We start from the raw sequence: 24,031 nt of genomic DNA on the forward strand, positions 1-24,031 counted from the left end.
ACTATGAGTTAAAAAAAACTCCCATTACTTGGCACTATCTTTTTCCTGACTGTTAACTTCACTCTTACTTTGCTTACTTGGATTTACTGTCTACTAAATCTGATCTCTGACATTAGGAAAAACAAGATGTTCTTGTACAAAAGTAATTTATTCTGCATTATAATTAAAAATTTAAGACCAGAGGCGAGAAGACTTTGACACAAAGCCCTTAAACATGAGACACAAGAGAATATTTACTTAGCTTCCAGGAGTGCAATGAAAAGTATGAACAAATTAAAAAATGATCAAACAAACTATTCACACTCTAAAACACAGATAATGTAAATTGGAAATACAAAACAAAGACAATCAGAAATTCTAAATGTGTTAAAATCTTATTTATGAATTACATATGATATTATAACGATATATGATAAAAGTTATTATTTCACATTTAAGTTGCTATCAAAAGTAGTAAATTAAAAAAAAATAAATACAGGTTACAGCAAGCTGAATGGACTAGGAATACAGTGAAATATTAATATACACTGAATTGCACAGCAATATATACAAACATACATTTCCAGTCCATGTCTTTATCATAATTGTGCTTCTTATTTTGGTAACACTTTAAATACTATGAAATGAAAGTGCTTTACTCTTTACTCTACATCTTTGCTTGTTGAATAAAGTACCTGGATGATACAACAAGCTATATGAGAGTGCAGGCCTACTTGTGGTTCCCAGAGTTCTCAAAAGCAGAATGGGAGGCAGAGCCTTTAGCTATCAAGCTCCTCTCCTGTGGAACCAGCTCTCAGCCTGGGTTCAGGAGGCAGACACTCTCTGTACTTTTAAGGCTAGACTTAAAACCTTCCTCTTTGACAAAGCTTATAGTTAGGGCTGGCTTCAGGCAACCCTGAACCATCCCTTAGTTAGTTATGCTGCTATAGGCCTAGACTGCCCGAGGACCATCGGTGCACTGAGCTCCCCTACCCCCCCCCCCCCTCTCTCCCACCTCATGTATATTCCACCATTGAATGTTACTAACCTTGTGCTCTCTCTCTCCCCTAGTTTGTGCTCTCTCCCTCCCTCTCTCTCTCTCTCTCTCTCTCTGTACCTTCTGCAGGTGTCCCTGGTCCTGGAGCTGTTTATCGCTGATGTGCAGTTACTGGCCCCACCAACTTGCAGTGTCTATTTGTTGTTTATTGTTGCTGTTCTTTTCTCTCTGCTCTATCCACTCACCTCAACCGGTCGAGGCAGATGGCCGCCCAAACTGAGCCCGGTTCTGCTGGAGGTTTTTTTCTTCCGTTAAAGGGAGTTTTTTCCTCTCCACTGTCGCCAAGTGCTTGCTCATAAGGGAATTGTTGGGTTTTTAGTTTTAGTTTTTGTAAAGTGCCTTGAGATGATTTGTATTGTGATTTGGCGCTATACAAATAAAATTGAATTGAATTGAATTGAATATATTAGAAGTACCTGCTAAAGCAGGTATAGTTAATTATTTTTGATGTTTTTTTTTGTATATGAAAAATTGAAACTGCCTGAATGACTCATATAATTTATCATTTGTCAAACACAACAATCAAGTATTATATTATGGGCTTCTATCATGAGTCATATTAATGGCATTGCTTAAATAAGATTTTTTTTTTATCAGAATAAATAGTATGCTAAAAATCCCCATTGAATGTCTTAAAACAAAAAAAAAACAACTTAATTTTTAACTAGACTGTAGAAACAAACACCCCTATTTTAAGACAAGTCATGTTAAAGAAAGAGAACATTTAGCAGGAAAGCAAAAAAGTGCATTGGTTACAGATGGAAGTGCCATTATTGGCAATAGGTCTGAGATGCGAATAGCTCACAGGTCAATGTGCAGCTCCTCATATGTGAGACTCTCCTGTCTCCTGAGAGCTCTTGGATGCCTACGGATGTGAGAAGGAAGGGACATTTTGAGTGCACTTTTCTTATCAGTACACACTCAGCTCTGTTGCCAAAGCAAAACGCTTCACTCCTTCTATAATACTTTATCATCTTCACCATGGAATTTCACCAAAGTATTTGCATTTGCATCTAGAAGGCATCCAAGATTAAACTTCCAATGACTGGTGAAAAAAGCGAATATAGAAGACCATAATACAGGCTAATTATTTCACCTGAATTAGAGCCACTGTGGTAAAATATAAACAAGAAGTTACCTGTGCTTTGCTGGAGTGGGAGTAGTTAAACTCGGAGTAGCTCTTCTTGCTAGGTGCACAGAATCTGGACAGGATGTTTACGTACTCCTCCCTTACCTAAAATCAGAATACAAATTGAGTTTCGACACCCGAAAAAGCAGCAGAGCTTCTTTTTTGTTTCTGAGAGGAGCATGACAGACCTGTTTAGAAAACAAGCAGTGCATAACAAAAACCAGAACCCCCTGGAAGCTCCCCAAGATGGTGAACAGGTAAGACATGACCACGGTGCCCTCCTCAAACTGGAAAGAGCCAAAGATCCACATGATGCCTAAAACACACAGCTGAGCCACTGCAGTAATGATGAATGCCCTGCAGGAGGCAACAAAGACACATATGGGCATTTTACACTCATAGAAAAGAGCCCTAAGAACCTCTTAGGGCAAAGATTTATTCTTTCTCTTTAGTAGGAGATACAGTGATATGGAAAATTAGTATTTCCATACACATATAAACAATATAGCGTAGTGTGCAGATTACTGCTGACTCACTTCAGTTTCTGCAGTTTGTCCAGGTCTGGGTTTAAACTGGAGAACTTCTGTGCCAGCTTCCAGACGGTGATCAGGAAGAAGAAAATATTTATCTGAAAGAAACCAGTGGTTTTGAAAAGTACTGACGACAATTTTAGGGTGAATATTCAATTCAATAATCATTTTCTTACTTACAGTTATGATGATACAGGCAGGGCCAAAGAAACTCCAAATTAATTCCAGGTTTAACCAACAACTGCAATGAATGTTAGGAGTTTATTGAGCAGACTATATGTCGACACAAACTTGGATTCAAACTAGAATAAAAAAATTTTAAAAAAGCATCATATATAGTGGGGACTTACTATCTTTCAGTGCCATATCCCTTGGCATTAGCTAAGGCAGAGATAGCAACGATTACAGCTGGGACTCCATAGCCACCTGCCATCATGTACAAGGTGTTGAAGTGGGTGTTAAAGACCAGCACTACCATTCTAAAGAGCTGGATGCCCTCCAGACACATCCAGCAAAATGCTGCCAGGTAGAAGTAATGCAGCAGCCCTGCAACCACAGCACAGCCAGTCTAATGCAGAGGAGACAGTGATGAGAATCAGGACGACATAGAGAGAATCTACTTGCTAAACTAGTGTTTATAGATCATCAGCACCCACATAAATCGTTCAAATGCTGAGTTGACAATATCGGCTCTTCTGTTGTATTTTAAATTGTCAGAAATTCAGTTCTGCAAAAATTTTGACTGAGCAAGCTGCTACAGCATTTACCCGGTTCTCTGTTCGAGAAATGCCTGCAAGAAAGACTAAGGTGGCAATGAAGAGGCTGATGCAGAAGTGCAGGTGGATGGTAGTTCTTGGGCCTTGGATGGAGCGGATCAACGAAAATGTCAGTATACATATGCACAGGCAAATTAATGAAAGGGACAGACCCACCCAGGTGATCAGCTGCAACTCAAACTTGTTCTGGGGGGAAACAGAGATAAGGGTTACGTTACAATACACAGAACGGAAAGTTTCTTGTTGTGCTATGTATCAACATGTATGAGTTTTAACCTCAATCTCATAAAGAGCCATGAGCACAGCAAAGCTGCTCAGATGGTTGCAGGAACACACAGTGTATTTAGGGGTTGACTCCACTACACTGCAGCCACGCACAGACCATGCCCCTACTTCCTCAGAAGAGTCCCAGAAAGCACAGGTGTGGTTGGTTGCGTTTGACTGACAAACAACAAAGAGATAAAGACCATTACAGACGTAATATTTTCTGCTGAGTTTGATTATTCCTTTGTAGCAAATTCTATAATACCTCCTCCAGGTGGTATAAAGTTACATTGACTGGCTCTGTGAGGTGGCTTGTGTTTCTGTTACTGACAGTGACAGTCACAACTTTAGAGTTCATCTTGTAGCTTTGGTTCTCCTCTTTTTTCAATCCATCAAAAAAGCCATCAGCTGAGTCTTCCATGTTTGCATAACTCAGCAAGGACACAGTTGTAAAACCTTAATCACAGCGGAAAAACACAGTTATGTGAAAATATATTACATTCAGAATTAATCTGTGTTTGAATGAAAACTGATAAAAACTGTTTTTATCAAGCATGATCATTACCGGGGTAATAGGAGTGATCTCCTGCAGCTGTCTTCAACTGTATATCCAGCTTAGCATGCTTAGATAACAAAGTCACAGCTTCTTGGGGTATGTTCACTCCTTTATATAGCAGCAACTCTAGCTCTGCATCGAGATATAAGGATGAACTTTTTATAAGAAGTTAAATCTTATTAAATCTAAACAAGTGCAGACGTCTTAATCTACATATTATTGTTGTAAATGACCAAAGCTCTGAGTGAATTGTGCATACTGTACATGTGTGAATAGGTAACAAAGCAAAGAAGACCAAGAAAATTTCAGCTAAAAGTCAGTTTAGATTTAACCTGCATGAGTGCAGGACGCCTTCATCCTCGGGGGCTTTATAAATGGTCCTGCGATCCTCAGAATGCTCTCCACCATATCCAGAAAGGTGGAGATTTTCCTGCTATCATTGATGGCTCCAATGGACAAGAGCTCGTCAATGGCAGACAACAGTGTCTGTAGCCACAGAAGAGGAAGGGGAGAGGGGCAAACATAAACATGCGTGGGGAGAAACAGGAGACTGAGTCAGACTGAGGCAGACTGAGGCAGACTTTCAGGCTGCATATACAACAACAAGGTTGTGCACAGACACATGATCACCATGTGACAGTACCTGACAAATTACATTACAAGATTATTTATGGGCAAGTATACCTTTATTAGGGCCTCTCCACCCAGCTCTATCAGCTGATTACTCTCCAGACAGATTTTTTTCAAGTCCATCATAAGATCATGTGGAATGTGCAGTTTCTAAGTGAAAAATTTAAGAAGAATGAGAAATAAATATGAGGCAATGGGGATTGTAGAAATATGTTGAATGGTGATAAAAAGTCATAGAACATTGTTACCTTGTTTGGATTGGTCATATCTTTGAAAACATCACAGTTTAATGCTGGAGAAACAGGAACTTTGATTCAGTAAATGTACTCGCTGATGACCACAGCATTCATATACTATACTCATATGCCCATAAAAAATATTCTGTTTATATATGTACTGAACAAACACCAATGCAGTAATATTTTGCTGTGTTCTTACCAGTGCAGCGAGACTCGTTGCTGCCATAGTTAGTGAACCCTGCATGACATGCACAGTAATGACCACTGGCTCCGTGGTGGCAGCTCCCATTTCCACAGATTGTCTTATCAATCATACATATGTCTGCAATGAAAACAAATCAGGAGAGGAAAATATTTTCACTGTGTGTTTCAGTTGGTGTTGATGGAAAAGTAAATATCCTGGACTACCAGAATGTTTAATATGGTTAAAAAATATATATATTTATGAAGTGTACTGGACACAGCCAAAACACAGAACAGCCAATCACTAAAACAGTCTGCACTGTGACCAGAATGCAAAAAATATATCTTTTTCCAGGTTTTGAGGATAAACTAACATAGAATTCAGAAGAAACCATTATAATTTTGTAATTTTATTTTCAATTCAGTTTTTTTTGCATAGCACAAGCATCAATGACCATCTTTAGTTATGTTATAAAACTAAACAAGACTCATCACTAGATAACTAAATAATTAAAAGTATTTTGCAGCATCATATAGCCCTCACCTTCACATTGCTCCTGATTCCCAATAAATTGCTCTTTGCCAGATTTCAGTCGAAAACCACTATTGCAGACACAATGATAACTCCCTGGTGTGTTGATGCAGCTCGCATTCTGACCACAAATGTTCCCCTCTTCACACTCATTAATATCTATATGATAAAGAGGACATTTAATGTATAGGTGATAAATGAATAAATAAAATGAGTAGAAATGAAACAAGTATGAGTATAGGTGATAAATGAAATCATCCCTCAGCTTTCTCCAATTAAACACATAAAAAGATCATACTAACAAGATAACAATTATACGTATATAATCGCTATGTACTGTAACCTACCATGGTATTTTTGTACAGTAAGGGTAATAATAAGCATCTTACCTTCACATGTAACATTTTCATTGAGGCGAAACATTTCCAATCCATTACTAGCAATGAATCCAGTATCACAAACGCAGGAATAATGTGGAATTGCATTCGAACATTCAGCGTTTGGTCCACAGATGTTTCCTACCTCACATTCATTGATATCTTAAAGCAAAAGATAAAGACATAACTTTCATATTTAGAATTTGATCAGATATGAATCACACTCGATATGCCAGATGACTTACCTTGACATGCTTCAGGTGTTGAAGCTGAAAAATTCACAGACCCTGTTGACGCTCTGAAACCATTAGCACACTGGCAAATGAAGCTGCCATTTGTGTTGATACAGATTGCATTCTCTCCACATCGTTCAGTATCATCTTCATCATCAAGACATTCGTTGTCATCTTAAATAAGAAAATAGGAATGTGAAAACATAGATATCACACAAATAAATGCAAGAATAAATAGATATGTTTGTTTTTCATACCAATGCATTTGTTGTTCTCAAGTTTAAATCCTATTGTGCAGGTTCTACTCGGCAGTGCGATGGCAAGAGAGAAGCACAGAGCTGAAAAACAAGCAGGCAACTGTCAGTCTACAGGTCATCGATTTATGCAACATCTGATACAGTAGCATTCATGCTTTACATACACTAGCTGCTTTTCTTCGTATTCAAAAATATTTCATTGTAGGTACAGACTAATAAAAAAAACAAAAAAACATTCTGGCCACATAAATAAAACCAGTAATTTTCTGAGTTTAAACAAAGCCTCTACAATAAAGACAAATGCCCTCATTCTCTATGCACACTTCCTCAGATTGTTCCAACAACATCTGCAACCTTAATCCAAAATGAACATGTCATGAATGTCTGCAGGACTGTGCTTCCTATGTGTGAGGAAACATCAGCTGACATGGTACAAGCACAAAATACCATTATATCCTCTGCTGTGAGAGTACAGTATCAGTTCTCTCCGGCCCCCTAAATGACAACAGAGGGGTGTAATGCATATGGAAACAGGAACAAAGAGTAGTCACATGGATTCCTGTCATTAGGTAAAAATTTTAAGAGAAATAAACAATTGACAACCAAGGAATCAAGGAAATCAAAAAAGGACATAGCGATCTACTGAGCTAGGCATAAAGGTACTTTTTGTTCTTTTGGTTGATGTTTTGAGATATTTTTGCTCAGGCATCTGTTTTTGGGGAACTTACCATTTTTTGTAGCAAGCTACCTAACTTGAAGAGAATTAGCAAAAAAAGGAACCTATAACCTATATCCTATAAGACTAACATACTGAAAGTTTTTTAGATAAGATATTTTAATAATAATTAATAAGATATTTTTCTCACTGATTGCAATTTTCTATGTGGGGTTATCTGTTAAAATCAAATTAAAATGACTATTATCATAATGTTTGAGCGGTTTGCACTCAGCATCTCATTGTGGTTACTTTAGTCATGGCAACACATCAGAGATTTGGGCTGTGTCATGAGCTCATAGTGTTATAAATAGCACTGAAGCAGAAGAGCAAGGGCCTTCTTTGAGGTACACATGGTTGTTTAAAGAAAAAGTTGTTCAGGATCAGTCTTCTTCTCTTAACCCTACAAAGACTTTAGGCTCAGACAGCCTTGCATTACAAACACTAAAACTCACTGTTACAATATTGCCAAACAAACTAACAAAACATAAAATTTAGAAAAACATTTTTAAAATTTTTTTGCTAGTATGTTTAATACTTAAAACGCTACACAACATCAATTCTTTCAGACTTTCAACTCTTATCCCAGATAAATACAGAAAATAAACTGGCCTTACAGTTATACTGTAAGTTTGTAGGCAACTAAAGCCAACTGGTTTCTTTTTAACAACACAAACCATTTGAAAACTTTCTAAAAGGATTTTTCAGTCTAGTTACTGTTCAGATGGGTGACAGATGTAACTCACCTAGTATAAGAAGGTTCCACATGCCTGCCATTGCGAAGAGTGACACTGTGTTGATCACTGAATCTGTCTCTGTAGTAATATGGTCCAGATCTCGTCTCTACTTTTTCTAAAGTTGCTCAATTGTTTCCGGTAAAGTAAAAGTTGAAAAAAAGAAAAAAAAAAATTGCATCCACCAGTCAAGTTAATGGCTGTGAAAAAAGTAGCTGCAATAAATGCTGATACAAGCAAATGCTCTTATTGGGGTGGGGTGGTAGTCAGAGGAAATGGCTATGGCAGCTCACTCAGCTCAACTTTCTTATAATGAAACACCGATTGCACTCAGGTAATTTATGTCTCTCTCTCTTCCTCTCTCTCTCTCTCTCTCTCTCTCGCTCTCTCTCTCTCTCTCTCTCTGACTGTCTTTGCTGATCGCTCTGTCCCTTTGCCATCTGCTGGACTCTGTGGTTAGGGAAGAGACAGAGGGTCAGAAGCAGTTTAGATTGAGAATGGTCATTGTTTTTCAGAGTCCTGCTGGTTGGTATATCCTCCCATAGGCAGTGTTTGTGCCCCGTCTGTTAACCATGGTGATGACATAAATATGGTTTTGCCTATGACGGCATCACTATCAAACAATGTAACAATGGGAACATAACTTTGAGCTTCATTTAGAAAGAAGTGAACAAAGAACAGTAGTGTATATATGTGTAATTCCCCATTCCCTGAAGGCAGCCCTACTATAGCTCTATTCAATGTAAAAGCAAATAAAGCAAATTAGTCATGGATTAATGCTTATTGAAGGACAAGAAAAAAGATTCTAACTACTATACAAGATTTTTATTAAAGGTTTTTTTTTTTTAAAGTATGTCAAATCTAATGTGAGCAATATGGAGGAACATAATGTTCTTATCTTTACATACATCAGACCTGTGTGGGTTGGTAGTTTAATTCTGGCTTCATTTTCAAAAGATGATTTCTACCCAGTATGATCATGGCAAGCCTCCAGGGCTTTTCCTGTTGTCCATGTCGCTCTTCCTGCCAATGTCAAGGTAGTCTGCATACTGTATAGCATGTTGGATGTTTTGTGTTGGCTGTGCTTGTTTTCTTTTAGTTTCTTTCTGAATTCTGAAACAATGAGGAGGGACCCCAGTACAACCCAGCTGTCTCAATAACTTCCTGACAAAACGGTCAGAGTGGAAACACTGAATAGTCTGGTCTTGTGAAATCATTACACACTTAGGCATCTTGTGCTTAAGCAAAATGCTGGTTGCTTACTATTATTAGTAACCCAAAGAAAAATTGAGTTGTCTTACTTCAGTGTTAAGTACCACAATAGCTTACAGCTAATTCTAACATTTGATATACAACATCTGACATATATGGCTGCTGAATGTTGTCAGGATAACATCATGAACTGAAAGCACATTTCTGAGTGCAGTACAGCACCCTGGGCCTCTGCACTGAATGCTGTCAGACATTTCCTTACATAGGGGTATGGTTGTTATGCATAGTGATGCATGTGCTTTTCACACCTTCAGACTGGTGTTATAAGCAGAAGTGTGACAAACTTGATGCACCTGGTGTAAACCTATTGCACTGCAGCGTGAATTATATCGACAAATCTCAATGAGTTTTTGATTTTTGGTGTTTGTTTGGTGGGACTCGCTACAATTACTTGTCTTTGCTTGTTCTGATTGTTGATCTTTGCTATTTTTGGGTGCATACAATAATATCTGGTGCTATCCTCGTTCTTCCAGCGAAATTATTCAGGTAAAATATTACATCAAAAACAAACAAGTAATTCTGATCCACAATGTACAAATTAAAGTACGTTCAATAAAAGTTCTAGTGAGTCTCAAAACAAACTCACACCATAGCCCTCTTCTTACTCAATGCCTCTCCCATCTTGTCCTTTTTTTTCAAGCTTAAATGTATAAAATGTACAAAGTTAGTGTTGTTAGAAATATGACAATCTAGAAAAAACACTCTGGTTACAGCTAATGTGACACAAAGCACTAACATTGCTCTTAAATTAGTTGTAAGCAGGCAGAGTGTAACTGCCAAAAGCTTTGCAACTAGCAACTACTTTTTTTTCTTTCTTATCTGATAATTTCCTTATTTAAAGAAACAGATGCATCTGCAAGACGTGCAACACTCTCTTCTTTCCTGTTGGTATCAGTCCACAAACATAAGTTGTCTGCAGGTTAATTTGCAATAGAAAACAAACCTGTCAAAACCTCAAGGTCAGCAATTAGCCTCCACATAGTCTGTTAACATGGTGATATTAAATCAAATTGACTTGTATATTTGTATACAAATAATGTTGATTTGACACGTCAACAACCAAAATTGACCAAAGTGCATTACAATATCAAACAAAAAGAAAAATATAACTACTGTAAAAGATATATAACATGGACCTTTAAGTGAACAAAAAAACAATGATGTATAAATAGTATATGTATTTGAAAACAGATCTACAGTACTTCTATTCAATAAATGGACAGATAAAGCACATTATGTAGGGCATGGATTAAGGCTTATTGAAAAATAAGAAAAAATATGCAAACTTCTACTGCAAACTATGATTTTTGTAATTTTATCAAAGGTTTTAGAAACTAAAAAAGGAAAATACACGTGATTAACACTTCTGCATAAAAGAACATAATGTTCTTGCTTTTATCACACATTCTGGATGTCACATTTCTGTCATAGGTTCCCACCCCTGCTATATATGACTCACTTAAAAAGACCTGTGTGGGTTGTATTGGCTTGAGCATTAAAATGAGAAAATGCAGACAGTTAGATGAAATAAGAGTTGGGTTGATAAGAGCAAACTAATGGAACAAAGAAACTGTTGCATTTTCAGTAACTTTTACTTCCAGCTCACAGTGGCCATTTTCAGGTCTGAACACACTGTTCCAGAACTCACTGCCAGGGAGAGGGGGTCACTGCATTATTTCACACTTCTTAACAATAAGCTGTTCTTCGGGCTCTGTGGGCTTAGGAAAATGGAGGTGACAGACAATAGGTCTTCAGGGACTGATGGTGTACAGCTATGCCACAAAAGCATGCTCACAGAGGGACCAGGAAATGTACTGACATTAGAATGACCTTTCAAAAAACCCTACCTGTAAATAGGTCTATAAATGTTTGAGGTTGTGAACGATGACTAACAAAACTGTTACCAACCTACAACCATAAAGCAACTTTTGGTGACCATATAGTTGAATGTGAAAATCCTGTAAAAGTAATGTAGCATTATTGTTGTTGGGTTAGGCATTTAATGACGGAGTCTTTGTTGGAAAAGAAAAAAAAAAAAAAGAAACATAAACTAAATTAAAAAGCTAATTGTTATCGCAGGGCTGTTTTAAAAGGTTGGCTTTAAATAACAACGTGACAATCTTAATTTATGATGCAGAACAACAAGTAGAAGTCTACCTGATGAATCTACAGTACATGTTGTACTGTGTAAGGTGGATTGTTGACAGCCTGTAAAGTGTAAATAATAATCCAGTGCAGTGGAGTAAAACAAATGAAGTGCATGTTATTGTGAATTATTGTCAAATGCACTAAACTAGTGTGCAATTCTGATACAAAAGCAGTAAAATGCAGTATATTTACTCTGTTATTTGAAGTAAGTGATCATAAATAATAAAGAAATGGACTCTACTCTGCATGAAAATAAGGTGATCTATTTAAAGTAGCAACTGATGCCCTTGGACCACACATCCACATTAAAGTCATTGTCAGGCTGTGTGTGTAATGAGTTTTGTCGGGAGGATATTATAGTCACTCCCCAGTCAATGGCATGCTGAGCTTGGTGAATCCTTAAAAGGACTGATGAGGTCGACGCTCGGACCCCACCGCCCTTGTTCAATATTCAAATAATGAATCTGTTCCACTTGAGTTAGCTGGCTGAACTATAACATTTTGCTACAGTTTCTTTTTTTTTATTGAGTGACTTCTAGCCAATACGATCACGGCAAGCACCCAGGCTTATCCTGTTATCTTACGACCTTCATCCTACCCATGCCAAAGTAGTTTGCATACTGTATGGTGTTTAGGATACTTTTATTTTTGCTGTGCTTGTTTTCTTTTAATTTATTTTTGCAGCTTAAATTGTGTTCACACGGCCATAGCTAAACTTTTCACAGGAGAAGAGAGAAGTCATTTAACCATAACACTCCTTAGTATATAGTTGATTTAAATTTTGCAATGACTTGTATTATAATAATAATATTAAAATATGATTAGAAGTTGAGTTTAGCTTCTGTTCATATCCCGTGTTTTTTTACTCCTGACTGCAGAATGACATCATCTGCAGGGTGCTTGTCAGTGGTATACTGCAGCTCAAAGCTTAAAACCAGACTAAATCAAATCTTTGTCAGCAAGGCCTCTAGACCTGCAAAGTAGTCTATATCGGCAGAGGAAATCAGGTGAACTCGCTCTTTTTAATCTTTTAAGTGTCATTTTAGAGGCAGCACGATGGAGCAGTGTTAGCACTATCACCTCAGGACAAGCAGATTCTGGGTTTGGGCCTGCAGCCGACTGAGGTCTTTCTGTGTGGACTTTGCATGTTCTTCTCGTGCCTTGGTGGGTTTTACTCTGGGCAGCTTAGATTAACTGTTGACTCTAAATTGCCCATAAGTGTGAATGTGCACACTTTCTCAGTTTGTACTCAGTTTCTATGTACCCTGCCTCTCACCCACCCTTAGCTGGGACTGGCTACGGCATGCACGACCTTACCCAAACAGAGCTACAAGAACCCACAGTATTGTTTATAGTATTACAAAACATCCATAAAACTGCACATAAAACAGAACGACTGACTGATCTGCCTACTTTCTTCAGCCTTGCAATTTCCTTTCAGTTTTTAATCTGCCAGACTGACAAGCGAGTGTATGATAGATTTTCATCAGAAAATTTCATCTGTTATCTCACTCCCCTGTAGATCAAGCTGCAAAGTTTGAGTTGTATCGGGAATGTGAATACATGTTTAATGCTGTCAGAACATCACAAACAACACGACATGCAGTACAACTGGTGTGAAAACGCCTTTTCTCTTTGCATGTAACACAGCAAAACACACCCAGGAGACTACTCATAGGCATTTAATAAGGATCTGAAATTTGTAGTTCCTAATTTAAATCAGTGTGTGTTTAAAGGCCCAACTCCCATTTTATGACCATATAAATTATAGGTATCACCATATACACTATCTTATTGAAGACATAGATTAAACTCATGGTTAATTAGAAATACAAAGATTAAAATATATGATCAATTATGAACATAAAGTTTTAAAGCTTTAAAGTTTTAGTTGCTCTCTAGTGTTTGCACTTTATTAAAATATGTTCAGTCCAAGTGGGAGTGATTTCGGCCTCTGCCTCTGTGCTTTATAGGGGCAGGGATTGTAGCCAATATTTTGCAAAAGAAAATAAAAAACCTTACATTTTGTACAAGCTTTTAATCTCTGTTTTGTTAGTTACTGGCTGCAAAGCTGCATAGAGTTGGTGCCAAAACAAAATGAAGTGTTGCTATTCACCATGAAGAATTTATTAGAGGGAAATAGCATTTTCTAGTGGAGAAAAGTAGTATTACACCATCACTCAATAATATTCTCCTCTGAATTACACTGCAAATCTTGGAGCCATCAGTTGTCCATTGGATTTCATTATGTCAGTTGTCGAATTATAACCCATAGAGTTACATTTACCACTGTGTCGCCTTAGTTTGAATTCTCACTGTCATGCGGTGCATTTTTTGAGTTTAGGGGAATTTTCATGTTTGCCATATTAATGGTGTGGCTGAGTATGGCAGAGAGTTTCTCAGTAAAGACTGTAATAGGTGTAAGATAATATTCAGTGCTAAGAGTCGATCTTATCGGAGCCACTGTGGAACGACAATATACCTCCTGTTATAGTGGAAATGAAGGTGGCTCCACTAACTCAGCATATTCAGCAAGTTTAAAAACAACTCTTAAAGATGCTGACTTAAACATTTTGAGTGCTAGTTTACACGAACAGCACCAAAGCCAGAGGGCCGCTCCAGGGCAAATGATCAAACTGTGTTTTATGTTAAAACAAAAATACTGCATTGCACATAGTCTAACCTTCCTGATTTTAGTCTGTGTTAATTTTCCTGCTGGACTGGATTATTAGATAGTTTGCACAAAAATTCTCTCACAGCACATGGTAGACTTTGATCATAGTTTGAACGCCTACTTTTTTATCAGGCCACTGGTTACTACTGTACTATTGTATCACCCAAGTGGAGGACAACCTGTGTGAAGGACAACCTGAAAACCTGCAGGCCCCTCTGCAGTCTTATTACACCAAATATGAGGAGTTTTATTATATCAGTCACATGTTAATCAGTTAATAAGGTGAATCATCAACCAGTCACCATAAACTATTTAGTTGTGCAACCTTTTTCTTTTCATGACTGGTTGGTGTATAATGCATCTACTTGTAATCTATGGATTTTGTGTTGATGTTTAATTTCCCGTGTCTTTCCTGTCCTGCACTTTATTCCTGTTACTCATAATGCAAAAGGGACTGTTGATACTGTAACAAATGAAGATTTACTGGTACTTCTTTGAGTATTTTTATACTGCAGGTACATATGTTGAATCTGTTACAAAGTAAAAAACAAATGTCGTGATAAAGCACGAAAAATGTTAATAAAAAGGTGGCAGCAGCAGGAGAAGAAGCAGAAGAAGAAGCTGCTGGTGTGTGTGGTGTGTCCACAGGAGGGCAGAGCTCCACATTTGGTGAGGAGCAGCACTCATGTTCTACATCAATGGTAGGCAACCTATGTTCCTCCTCCTTCATCTAGCTTCTTATTGGCTGAATACATCTGATAATCCAGGTAATCATCAGTGGTTGGAGCAGGCAGTTGATAGTTGGAAAACAAGCAGTGCAGGGCATGAGCGTCTAGCAATTTATGACAGGTTAAATAAAATGCATGGCAATGCAATAAAATTCAAAAAGAACTTAAGACTAGCATTACTGTACCTTAACTGGCAGGTTAAAAGAAACGCCTGACCCAAATCAAACACACCTACAATGTTGCATGAACAACAAGAAATGCATTATGGGTTTAGTTAAAATGCTGTGGCTATTCCAGCAGTGTCTGTACTAATGAGTTCACTTAGGAAACCTAAAGTGCACTTGACCTTTCTACCTTTTTTGACAATCCCCGCCACAGTGGTGACTGTGCTGAGCGCTCGTCAGCTGAGAGCATCTTGAATCCGTGGACCACAGTGGGATTGAGGGTCTGAGGAGACTGGTTATACTAGGTGCTGGAAATGAATGAGCAAAGAAGTTGAATCTAGAGAGGACTGCACAGGGTTCACAGAATGATGGGTGAGTCCAACAGTGAACTTGCTGATTGTTGTGTGGTGGTGAACAAGGATTTGGGTTCTTGAATGCAGCTTGAGAGCTGGCCCTGCCCTTCAATCAGTGCCAGGGTATATAGGCCAACTGCTGTCTCTTTGCTCTTTCTTTGCTTCCTGTGGTGGCTGTGGCTTGTGATTTTCAGAGAGCAGGTATGTGCTAATGAATACACCATGTTGCTAGTAGGTGCATATTCTAACTAGCAGTTCACTTCTTAGTTTCATGAGAGTAGCTTCCAGGAAAGTCTTGGCACCATTTTCTGGCCTCAGTTCCCCTCTTAATGTGGTGAGTAGGGTTGCTCTCATAGTGCTTGTATGTTCAATGTGGAAACTTTAATTTTTGCTCTCTGCTCTCCTTTTAGGTATACTACCTGCTGCTGTTTTGTCCTTTTGACTATTTGCTTTAGTGATCTTATTTTGGTTGGGGTTTTTTTTTTTTTTTTTAAGTTGGTTTTGTGTATTGTATGTGGGCCAACAGGGTTCTTGGGTTTTGCATTTTGTAGTTTTTTTTTTTTGGTCAGTTTCTGGTTATTGGTTATATTTAGGGTTTGTTTTTTTTTTTTTTTTTTAAATTAAAATTTTTTTTTTTGTCACTCTGTGCCATTGGATTAAGGTGCTATACCTAGGCTCTTGCTTGGTGTTAGCTTGCCCCCCCCCCCCCCAAAAAAAATCTTGTTTGGTTGTTTGTACCAGCATAATGTGGTATAGGATGTTCTTTTAACTTAAGTGTTGCTGTGAGGTTTTATGTCTTCACTTGGGAAGAGTGTGGTGGTGTCCCAAAGTTTGCTTTTTTTTCTGGCTATAAATAAGTGGTATGAACTTTTAATCTTATTAAAATAAATGAACCAATAAAGCAATTTTCTTTCTTTCTTTCTTTTTTTTTTTTTTTTTTTTTTGGGTGTAACTTTTTTTGTTGCAGCTCTTCCAGTCCTACTGTACCTTGAATTAGGTTTTACATTATATGAATAAACTTTAAAATGTATCTCCATGTTTCCATTTGTTCTATCAGGAACAAGCTTGTGTGCTATACCTCTAGTTTCTGGGGAATGGGACTTATCACTTATTCATATTAACTCAACGTTTCCACTTTTGATCTCCCTTTTCCCTTGCCACAGTTCTAATTGAGAGCTTCATCAACCACGTGTGCTATAACACACATGGGGTCTTTTTAGTTTAATGTATATTTAATTTAATGTATTTTGTCTGTCTGCATTGGTGATGCTTAATTCTGTAAGGTTAATTCCTTAATGTCCTCTGGTGCCCATATCCTTTTTTTTTTTTATTGCTGGTTTTGATTATTTATCCTTTGTCCTCTTTTTGGTTAATTTGAAGTCTTGATCTGGCTCAGACCTGTGAACTGTTTTCCTACTAGTATAAAAAAGATTTTAATGCACTTTATTTTAGCCTGATGGTATTTAATTTGTTTGCCATATAACATTATCACTCTCCTCCATGAAAAGATTGTAATGCATGTTTCACATTTTCACTTTTTACTTCATATTCACTTAGTTGGCTGTAGAGGCCTCAACAGCCTGCTGGTATTTGAAAAATACCACTTTGGCCTTTCCAACAGTCTTTGACTTGAACTCCTGCATTGTACTGCTAAAAGCTGTGCAGGGTTGTAGATGCCCTTTCAATTCCCACAGAGCAATTGAACTGGACTCATCTAATCTGCTCCAAGAGACATGGTTTCTCATCCTGATGTGGATCTTGATTTCTGAATCATCATCCAAAACATTCAGAATAATCAGTTCAGCTGAATGACTAATTGGAGGCACGATGCTCTGTCATTATCAAGACAACCAAGGTGTCACTGTCAAGTCTGTGGGATTGTTTGCAGGTGGCTTATATACAGCAGAGGAGTACTAGTGTTAGAATCTGCACATTTGTATCTGGGTTTTTGCTCTTCTCTCCAGGTCTGTGAATATGGAATGATAGTACCCAGCTACCTGGCCTTCCATGAATTTCATTTTATATCAAGAGGCTGTACATGTCTGAGGATTCACTTTGTCCCTGAGGCACCCAGGCCTTCAAGAAAGTGTGAAAAATTCTTACCTGGTTTCATGGACTAGTTCTGCTTGCCTCAGGGCTGTTTTGTAATACTATGTTAAAACTATCTACATCAGACAGGAGCATGAAGCAGACTTGTATATATCTGCACTAGTGATCCCCTTGATTTTTGCTAATGAATCACATAACTGATTGCATATATTTCAAGTTCCAAGATTCCCCCAGTTTAATCTTACATCCTTTACAACAATATAGACAAATTTTGTGAAGATTCCTTTTCCAAGTACATCAGTCTCAATGCTTTAATTGATTTTAGACAAAACTGCACAGGTACATACAGTATTTGAATACACGAGTAATGTTAATAGCCACCATCAAAGCCATCGCGTAATACTGCTGAGCCCAGAGTAATAGAGAATGCGTGCTTTGTATTATATTTGAGTGTTTCATAACATACAGTATACCAAACTCTGAGGCTATTAGCCAGATTAACTTGAAGTCATTCATGCTTTGTAAGGTCCATTTGATGCACAGTGGTTGAAATATGGTAGTTTAAAGCTTTTTAATGGTTAATAATGAAGATATTTATGTTCTTACTGAGCCAAGTTGTTACCCACACTGTTAGAGTAGCGGTTCTCAGTGGAAATCAGAGCCTTTTAAAAAGATTATTAGATGTTGCACGGTTCTGTGCAAAGTATGGAGTAAATTATCACAAATTAATTACATTAATGTGATTTATTCTATTATTGTGGCCCTGTTGCAGGGGGTCTTTGACTGCGTATTGTGTTCAAAGCCAGACTGAATCACTAGCAGCTCAGCAGTTGCACACTGCAGAGCACTGATGTCTAACCTTAATGTGGATTTAAGCATTCACTACTGTCAGCAACAAGCCTGCGATTAGACCATTTGTCTTAAAGCGAGCCACTCCAGACCCATTCAACATCACTAAGTTAATAATCATAGACTGATGTACTTCATATTCTATGAAATGCATTCAAACTTGGTTATGCTATCATTTGATTACCAACATTTACAACATAAATGTAAATGTATTTTCACTTCTGAAAAAGCAATAATAAAAAAGCTACAGGAATGCACAAGAGATATGTTCAAATCTTTGCATGATAACATTATGTAGGCAGTATTCTCAATATTCATAGCTTCATTCCATTACTGGTTCCATACATGCATGTGTAAATATCACAGAATTGCATCCATAGATGTGTTAAGAGTCATAAGTATTCTAGATCCAGTGGAGTGCTTAGGCAAATGTAAGACCTTTGGAGATGTAGTTGAAAGGTCAAAATTACTGTGCTAAAAAAATGGAAAGCTCTGTGCTTAAGACTGTAAGTTTATTTTCACAATTACAAAATAGTCTATTTTTAATACAAAATTTAACTTTGTTATTGTACACTAAGGGAGTGGCAAGTGTGAGCAGATGTCTCAAGAGTAGCAGCAGCACATTTCTACATCTCATCAGTGTGTTTTATCTAAGCACAGTCAACTGACATGTTTGGCAATTCACTTCCTGAGTTGGGGAAAAGTTAAAGAGCTTCAATTTTTATCAGGCCTGCTTAAAGACAGGCAGTATATTCCACTTTGGTTTCCAGAGAGCTCCTGTTGTAAATGACAAACAGTAGACAACGAAGTTGGTCAAGTGGCTGTGTTCAACAAGGGAGGGTATGAGGCTTGTTGTGCTTGTACTCATCCAGCAGGATGCACTGCAGGCCCATCACACGCCAGCTTTAACGTCAGGAAAACTATCAAGCTGAAAAGCACCATTTCAGTGAGTCTGAGATGAATATTTATGTATGTGGGAAAATTAATACCATTTTTCACATAAATGAATATCTGTACTCAAATTAGAGGTTGGAGAAATGGCTGGGATTATCTTGTTGCTTAATGCTTAATTGAAGCCTGCTTCTAATTAGCTTGGCTATTATCATCCAACTTAGGAACAATTCCAGATTTCTAAAACTTTTCAACATGGTGAGAATAGAATTTGGCCCCTAGAAATAAATTTAAAGCTACTACATTATGAAGAACTCTAATCTTTGTCCTCTTGTCACAGCTTCACCCACTGTGACCTCTTTTTAATTCTCATCCTGCTCAACATTAATTTAGCTAAGAGCAAAGTCTCCGAATTAATGTCCCTTCATTCCTGTTGCGTACTGTGTCACCCTTATTACATGCTTTGTCTCTTACCTCTCACAAGGCAAATGGAAGTTCAATATGCTATATCTCTAGCAAATTTTCTGCACTTTCATTCTGAACACTGTGCTGGCTGAGACAAATGACACAGCATTTGCTATACAGAATGGAGTTGTGCATTGAGCGCTAAGACCCTGAATGGACTCCCCATGGTTTTCATAAGATTATAATTCCTCTGCTTGTGTCTGCACTGCAGGCTGGTGGCAGCTCTGATTGTGGCCATACTGTGTGGCTGCCAGTGTGAATGAACTGTTCCAAAGTGATGTCCTGAAAGGGCTTACCTGGGAACAAAACACAGCAGATTTTGCTGCCCTACAGCTGTGCCAGGAATTTTGCTTCTGTATTACAAGTGCTGGCTTACCAGCAAGGTGTTTCCTGGCATGTCTGACATGCACATGCAGCAGGAGTGGCGCTGGTGTTAACTGATAATTTCTGACCCGTGAGCGATCAACACTCACCCTCCAACCCTCTTCATACAGTATATTCTAAATGCCTGTCAGGCAGCAGCTCCCATTCTGTTTATTCCTTCTCCATCACTCTCCCTTTTTCCACCTCCCCTTGAATTATTGAGCTCTTTCTTTCGAGGGGGGGGCGGCAGTTCCTTTCATCAGATGTGTAGACCATCAAGCTTACTTCACCGCTCCTTCACCCATGACTGCAGCAAAACCCGTGTTGCTTCATGACATTGAGGAAATCACTCACATGTCCCTTACTTACTTCTCACTCACTCCACCACTTGCTTGCTCTCAATCTTTTTTTAAGCTCCTGCCCTCCTAACCCTTTCTTTAAATCTCTCCTTCTTGCCTTCAAAATCTCTATACCTCTTTTTCTGCAGTTTCTCCCTCAGCCTACCCTCCCTTTTCCCCCCACGATCTCCTTCCTTCCCTTGCTCTGTTTTTCTGTAATGTCACGGCCCACTGCTGGGTGTCACCGAGTTGATGGAGGGAAAAAATGGAGGACTGAGGCAAGGGAGGGGCTCGACAGAAGTGTGTGCGTGCATGGACGTGTTAATATGAGTGAGAGAAAGAGAGAGAGAGAGAGAGAGAGAAATGGACGGATAGAGAGACAGAGCCACAGACATGCTTGCGGGTGTGTCTTGTATAAAATTCTCCATCCTGGTCAAAACACTCTTGGTAGTTTGTTCGCCACAGCTCCCAATAAAGGCATACAGCCTTTGCTGCTTGTGACTCCCGTAATAGAGTTCCATTATAGTCTCCTAAAGGGCTGCTTTCTCTACATGCACACAGACTGTAGTCCATTTCCACCCTCTTACTATGCAGTCTTGTGCCACCTGAAGCCAAGTGCATTGTCTGGCACTAATGTATACACATGGAAAAAATTAAGTGTAGTAATTAAACTGTAATATTGCAACTCATGTTTACTTTGCAGATGAGTGCCAAATCATTGCCTCTATCTGGATGTGAAAAAGAGCACGAAGCTATTTTGTAGAAAGGCCAATGATGCTTTTATTCTCTGCTCTGTTCTTCTAGGTTCATTTTGCACCACAGAAAGCACTGAAGCAAACCGTAAAGATCCATTTTAAAAGCTACAGTGGCAACACATGTGATCTAAAACCTAATCAGGTAGATTTTTTGGCTTGATGCAATGGCAACATTATGAGGGTCGATAAGACCTTACTGTTTAATACAATGATTTTCACGTGTCATCTCTCTTTATCGCTCAGGTCAGTCAATAGAATTGATTCAATCAGGAGCACAGCACAAAACACTAACTGGGAAAAAAAAAAGAAAAAAAAAAAAGAAATCACCCATTCAGTGGCAAACACAATTCACAGAGGCAATAGCAAACATCTCACAGGCCCAGAAAGCACAAACACACATGCATGCTCACACAATTACAAAACAGGGATTTGGGGATTGGGGGTTTGAAGGTGTTTATGTGCGTAGGATTTGGGCTGTGAATTTGGGTGTGAATTCTGTTTGAGGAAAAGACAGATGTGTGCTCAGCTACCAAGACAGTAAATTCACTGGGAAGTGCTTTTGGAAAGCCCCCCACAGCTATTCAAACAGATTAACGACAACAAACAGTCAAACAAAGCACAATAAAACACTTGGCAGTGGATGGTCGCCAACTGACCAATGGCAACAATTGATTTATGTTTTATAGGACGCATGCAGGTTAGGAGGTTTGCAAGAGAAAAAAAGATTAGTACTGTGTGTTCGTGTTTTAGCGTGTAGGATTAGGGGTGAGAGAGGTTTCTGGCATGAGTGGGTGGTAAAATGCCCCAACTCCTGTGATACATGATGATCTGAGGAGAAAGTGGGAAGTGGCTGATCCGGTCCATGTTATTAGTTGAGCTCTGTTAGACCATGTAATAGCCTCACAGCGCAACAGGGAGTCGCTGTTCCAAGAGCCGACTCTGCCCAGTATGACATCCTGATATGGAAGATATTTGTTACAGTGCTATAACTGAACCCAGTGGATGGATGTATACAGGTGTGTGTGTCAGCATGTGTGTGTATGTGTGGCTAGCTCCTCAGAGTGTTTGCATAAGTGCTGATTCTGCTCTTCCAAACCCTTCAGCTCTGCATTTTTTCACAGACTTTCCCCCCTCTGCTTTGCCCTCATCTCATCTCCTCTCCTCTCTATATTGCCACACAGCTTGCCTCTTTGCCCTTTGCCTCAATTCGTCACACATACCTTTTCATTACCCCTTCTGCCCCTTCCAACACTGCAAAAAAACAGGGGAAAAAAAACCCCACCTCCTGCACAGAGAGTTGCAAACAAGTAGAGGTAGTGGGCATAAAGCAATATCCTACTTAGGAAAAGTGAGAGCTTTATGGGACAGCTGTGAACTTTGGTGCCAGTGAAGGGAATGAGTGTATGCTGTGTGGATAGAGAAGAGTGGAAGCCGGCGATAAGAGAGAGGGGGGACATCTTCTCCATACCAATTTGAAGGCAATTACTCAAGATAAAAAAAGGGTCACAGTTATGGGACCTCATTCATCTCCATGTGTATGCACAGTTTTATTCTTAAACCATGTGTGCACTCATTTCTGCACACAGAATCTAATTGATTAATTTCTTCTTGTGCTTGAAAATGTGCGTCCCTTTTAGAACCACTCCTGACCAGGCGTACCAAACAAATTGCCAGCAGTAGACAGGTTTAATCGCAGACAAATCGATTCCTAAATTACAGATACACAAACCCCAGCTCTACTGTCAAGCATGTGTAATGACTATATCAGTCTATAACTACTGCATTTCTGTTTTTATTTGGAAGACAAAGTAATCATTTATTTCAACGTAAGCAGTGTTATAATGTCAATTTTTCATCTTAGTGCACCACTGAGCTGATGTGGTGAATCAGTCAATAACATTCAATTGTAATGAGTCTGCATTAACAATGAACCGCTATGTTTCAGTATCACTAGTTTTAAATGACAGTTATTTGTTATTTGCTCTTCTGCTCACACTGTGAAAAAGTGAAATGAACAAAAAACTGATTAAAATACATTTGTAATATATAAACTGTATTGAAGTTGTTTGTGGCAAATATCTACTTCAGGTTCTGGAAATAGTTTTTTTAACCTCCATATGAGGTGAATCATCTGGCAGTTACCTTCCTCTCTGTACCTTTGCTTACCTTTGCACAAAACACAGTGTTTTGTTATTGCTAAACAATAATCAGTTTGGCTGAACATTTTTTTTGAATCTCATTCTGTGATCCCAGCAAATATACTAGAGAGCAGGTTTGACATGACTTTCTGTTGTATTGTTCTGAAAACAGGCACAACTTTTATTTTTTACAAACACACACAACCCCATGGTAGGGAGTTCACGAGGATTCGTACACACCACATTACTTGTGGTCTCACAGCACAGATGTGTTAGAAACCCTAACACAATGTAGGAACCAATGACTAATGAGGCTTAGGCCACAGTAAGTCTGATACACACTGAAAAACGTTCCCAAATTGACAGTACTGCAGCTTTTTAATACCATAGTATCTTAACCTTGTTGTCTGTGTTTGTTTTTCAGATTTATTCTCCTTGTTTGCCTACAAGGCTACCTGGACTTTCAGAGAGCTGTGGTTATCCATATTTGGCATTCCAGAGGCGGTTTTACATGCAACTGAGTCTGTATGTGCACGAGCAGATGGATATAAAGAAGGTGAGATTTATCATTGTTTATTGTGTAAAGTTGTATGCCGGCATCTTTGATTTTTTTTTTTTGTTCATCTAGGTAGTTTCAATAACTGGTTTGGTTC

At 38.4% G+C, this 24,031-nt stretch overlaps 2 protein-coding genes across 2 annotated transcripts in view; one reads left to right on the forward strand and one right to left on the reverse strand.

Moving 5' to 3' along the window:
* Nucleotides 1–1,405: 1,405 nt before the first annotated feature.
* adgre5a (adhesion G protein-coupled receptor E5a) lies at nt 1,406–8,506 on the reverse strand. The gene is made up of 19 exons (XM_026325485.2): nt 8,204–8,506; nt 6,743–6,823; nt 6,498–6,659; nt 6,265–6,414; nt 5,888–6,034; nt 5,360–5,482; nt 5,170–5,213; nt 4,976–5,071; nt 4,624–4,777; nt 4,301–4,423; nt 4,001–4,191; nt 3,748–3,912; nt 3,463–3,657; nt 3,046–3,263; nt 2,876–2,936; nt 2,702–2,793; nt 2,354–2,522; nt 2,175–2,270; nt 1,406–1,901 (listed from the first exon to the last, which is right to left on the reverse strand). The coding sequence occupies exons 1-19, from the start codon at nt 8,232–8,234 to the stop codon at nt 1,860–1,862; spliced, it is 2,340 nt and encodes a 779-aa protein (XP_026181270.1). The 5' UTR covers nt 8,235–8,506; the 3' UTR covers nt 1,406–1,859.
* LOC113140600 (adhesion G protein-coupled receptor L1-like) overlaps nt 8,451–24,031 on the forward strand; it is a 113,743-nt gene continuing 98,162 nt past the window's right edge. Inside the window, exons 1-2 of the mRNA XM_026324504.1 lie at nt 8,451–8,525; nt 23,803–23,934. The gene's annotated coding sequence lies outside the window, so the exon portion shown is untranslated. The remainder of the gene's footprint in view (nt 8,526–23,802; nt 23,935–24,031) is intronic.

Source organism: Mastacembelus armatus, chromosome 8, assembly GCF_900324485.2.
Source record: "Mastacembelus armatus chromosome 8, fMasArm1.2, whole genome shotgun sequence".
NCBI classification, from domain to species: domain Eukaryota; kingdom Metazoa; phylum Chordata; class Actinopteri; order Synbranchiformes; family Mastacembelidae; genus Mastacembelus; species Mastacembelus armatus.